At 66.0% G+C, this 2,960-nt stretch overlaps 1 protein-coding gene across 1 annotated transcript; it reads right to left on the bottom strand.

Moving 5' to 3' along the window:
* Nucleotides 1-155: 155 nt before the first annotated feature.
* On the bottom strand, nucleotides 156-2,707 carry TRAVEDRAFT_54673 (uncharacterized protein; the record flags this gene model as incomplete). Its single annotated transcript, XM_008047618.1, has 6 exons — nucleotides 156-871; nucleotides 932-1,031; nucleotides 1,096-1,448; nucleotides 1,510-1,708; nucleotides 1,773-2,501; nucleotides 2,555-2,707. The coding sequence occupies 6 exons, from the start codon at nucleotides 2,705-2,707 to the stop codon at nucleotides 156-158; spliced, it is 2,250 nt and encodes a 749-aa protein (XP_008045809.1).
* Nucleotides 2,708-2,960: the final 253 nt, after the last annotated feature.

Raw genomic sequence — 2,960 nt, 5'->3', positions numbered from 1 at the left:
CGTTTTGGCTTCTTACTTCTCTCACTGGGACACGAACAGGATCATACGGACTGGGGCGATTACGTATGGACAAGTACTGGAGCGACAGGGGGCGGGGAGAGAACTGATGCATGCGGACAGGAGGCTCCTTCCCAACGCCAACGCGTATCCGAGGCTCAGGCGGAGAAGGTGCGAGCCACGGACTCGGTGTTCGCGGCCAGGGCGGTTTCGACCAAGGGAACCGGCGACGGAGCCTCGCGGAACGTAGATGGGCCAGCAGAGGAGGCGGCGTTGGCGGTGGCATCGCGCGTCAGGGCGGCGAGGCCCGCATCGGAGCGGACGATCGCCTGGTCCAAAAAGCTGCGCGACTGCTGCAAGAAGCCGGCGAGACCGGCAGTAGCGCCGGCGGTCATGGCGCCGTACACTTCGGCCCGCGCTTTGAAGAGGATCTGCGTCTGAAGCAGCGCGCGAAAAGCGACCGCTTCGTCCTTCGAGAGGCCAGGGAGCATGGACTGCGGATTGACCCGTTCATCGGACAAGGACTGGCGGAACCCACGTGTAAACTCGCGACGGAAGCACTCGACCTCGTAGTCGACGTAGCCGAGGAAACTGGCTTCGGTGATAGGCCAGTAGGGGCGAGGGTCCTCGGCGGAAGGCGAGGGCACGAAAGGACCGTCGGCGGGGGTGTCGTCCGAAGGCTCTTGGAGGGGCTCGAAACCCTGCGGAAGCAAAAGCGGGAAGTGCTTAGCGAAGTCGCGATACAGGGGAGACAGGTAGATCGCGCGTACCGCTTTCAGCCGCTTGTGGGTACCTAAGTCCCGGCCGCTCATCTCGCCGAGGGGAGCGACCGAGGTCGAAGGGAGGTCAGGCACAGCGCCGTTAGCGGCAGGGGCTAGCGCGGGATCAGCACGAAGGAGACGTCTTGCGCGACGGCGCGAGAGGGGAGGCCGACCTTGCTTCGATAAAGGCGGGGAGCCTGCGAGGCCGATGGCGAACCCGGAGTCCTGGAAGGCGGGCGAGACACTACGGTCAGGCGCGGTCGCGGTGGCGTCCTGGGGTGTCGGGGCCGACACAGGAGCCTCTTGGGGAGCCTTGGGAACCGCGGTGGCGACGGACGGCGAACGAGCAGCTGGCGGCTGCGGTAGGATCCTCGAAGGAAGCGTCTGCCATGTCCGCGTCCAGGGGCTCGTTGTCCGCGGACGGAACCGGTTCCTCGTCGACGTAATCATCGTCGGAGGACTCGGAGTCGGCGGGCGCGCCGCCCTCTGCATCCTCCTCCTCCTCAGCCAAGGATCCGATAGGCTCCGGTGTGGTGTGGGCCGATTCGCTGGAGAGGAGCGGCGGGAGCGGATGGGTGGGCGGAAAACCCAGTTCCTCGGTGAGGAGGTCGATCACCCAGGACGGGATCAGGTAGGGAGCGTTGCGAACGTGGCAGATTTCGAAGACTTCGCGCGCGATTGGGGGCGCCGCTGGGGAAAAGGGCAGAAGATCAGTACTGGCAACGGAGGACGCGGTGGGCGGAGACCATACCGTAGGTGAAGTCGTTCTCCCGGTACCAGTCCACGTACCCCACGCGTTGGATCGACGCCCTATCGCCCGCCGCCTTGACCGCTTTCACCAGGTTGCAAGACTGGCGTTGATACCAGCAGCGGTCACAGCGGTCGAGGCCTTCGCGCATAATGCATTTCATGGGGGTGCCATCGGGGTCGTGTCCGCGACATCCAGTGCACTAGGAAAAAGAAGAGGATCAGTACGGAGACGAGGAGCCAAGTTGCGAAGGCCGCGCTACGTACGCGTTCCATCTTCTTGGCCGGAATTCGCGCACCGCGCGGGTACACCGGGGGCGAAAAGAGAGGGAGGCCAGAGCGGTGCGCCCGTGGACCGCGTGCCTCGCCAGCCGCCGTCTTCTTGCTAGGGCGGCGGCTGCCAGCCGTCTTCTCGACAGGGACCGCCTTCGACGACGATACCCGCTTGGAGGACGACGCGACGGGCTGGCCCTCCCCCTCGGACTCAGAACCGGACGGCTCGCTGGCCTTCGCCTTCCCCTTCTCCTGGTGTTTGCCTTTATTTTTCGGCAGTGGGCGCGGTGTCGAGGGTGAGGACGAAGCGACGGTGTTCGCGCGGGCGGTTTGGCGGCGACGCCCTCGCCTCGGCTGTTTAGCCGGCGGCGCTGCAGAATCAGGCGTCGCAGAACGACGCGGACGCTTGGTGGACGCTTTGTCTGTGGCAGCGGGGCTTCGCGCGCGGATACGCGCGGAGACGCGGGTCGGCGCGGGGGCGGGTGGCGGAGGTGCAGCTTGCACGACAGGGGCGACAGGTGCGGTAATCGAGCCGAGGACCGACGAAGGAGCCGTCGCGCGTTCCCAAGCCCTAACGAACTGTTGGTGGATCCACGGATAGTCGGGGGCGTGCTCGGTGGGCGGGTCACCCATTCCCGCTGCGAAGTCCGCGAAGTGGCGGTAGAGGGCGTCCGCGAGGCGGCGGACAGTGGCGGGGCGCTCGGTCAGGCGCACGAGCTCATCCTAGAACACGCGTTAGCAGCTGCGCCACGGTTGGGAAAGGGCACAGTACTCACCAGCCGCGTGAGGGCTTCGCGCGCCTTGGCCTCAACCTCCTCATCGGTAGCCTCCGACGAGATAGCGGTTCCGCACTCTACCTCAACCGCGGAGCGAAGTTGCTCCCGGCGTTGGTCATTTGACAACGTAGGCGGGAAGGGCGCAGATGACATGGGGGGAGAGGCTGGTCAGAGGGGCGGTGGGAGACGAAGAGAACGGCGGGCAGGAGAGAGAGAGAGGGAGAGGCGGCTCCTCGTAGCAGGCCACCCCGGGGTCCCAAGCGCCCAAGAAGAAGCGCGATCGAAGGCGGGCGCAGGGTCGCGGAAGCAAACGACGGGCGGGTACCGACCAGTTGGTTTCGCGAAGCTTCGAAGCGACGGCCGGCAGCTGCCGAGGCCTTCCCTCCCCCCCGGTCGGATCACCACC

Source organism: Trametes versicolor (genome assembly GCF_000271585.1).
Source record: "Trametes versicolor FP-101664 SS1 unplaced genomic scaffold TRAVEscaffold_79, whole genome shotgun sequence".
Lineage (NCBI taxonomy): Eukaryota > Fungi > Basidiomycota > Agaricomycetes > Polyporales > Polyporaceae > Trametes > Trametes versicolor.
This window is presented reverse-complemented; position numbering and strand designations above follow the sequence as displayed.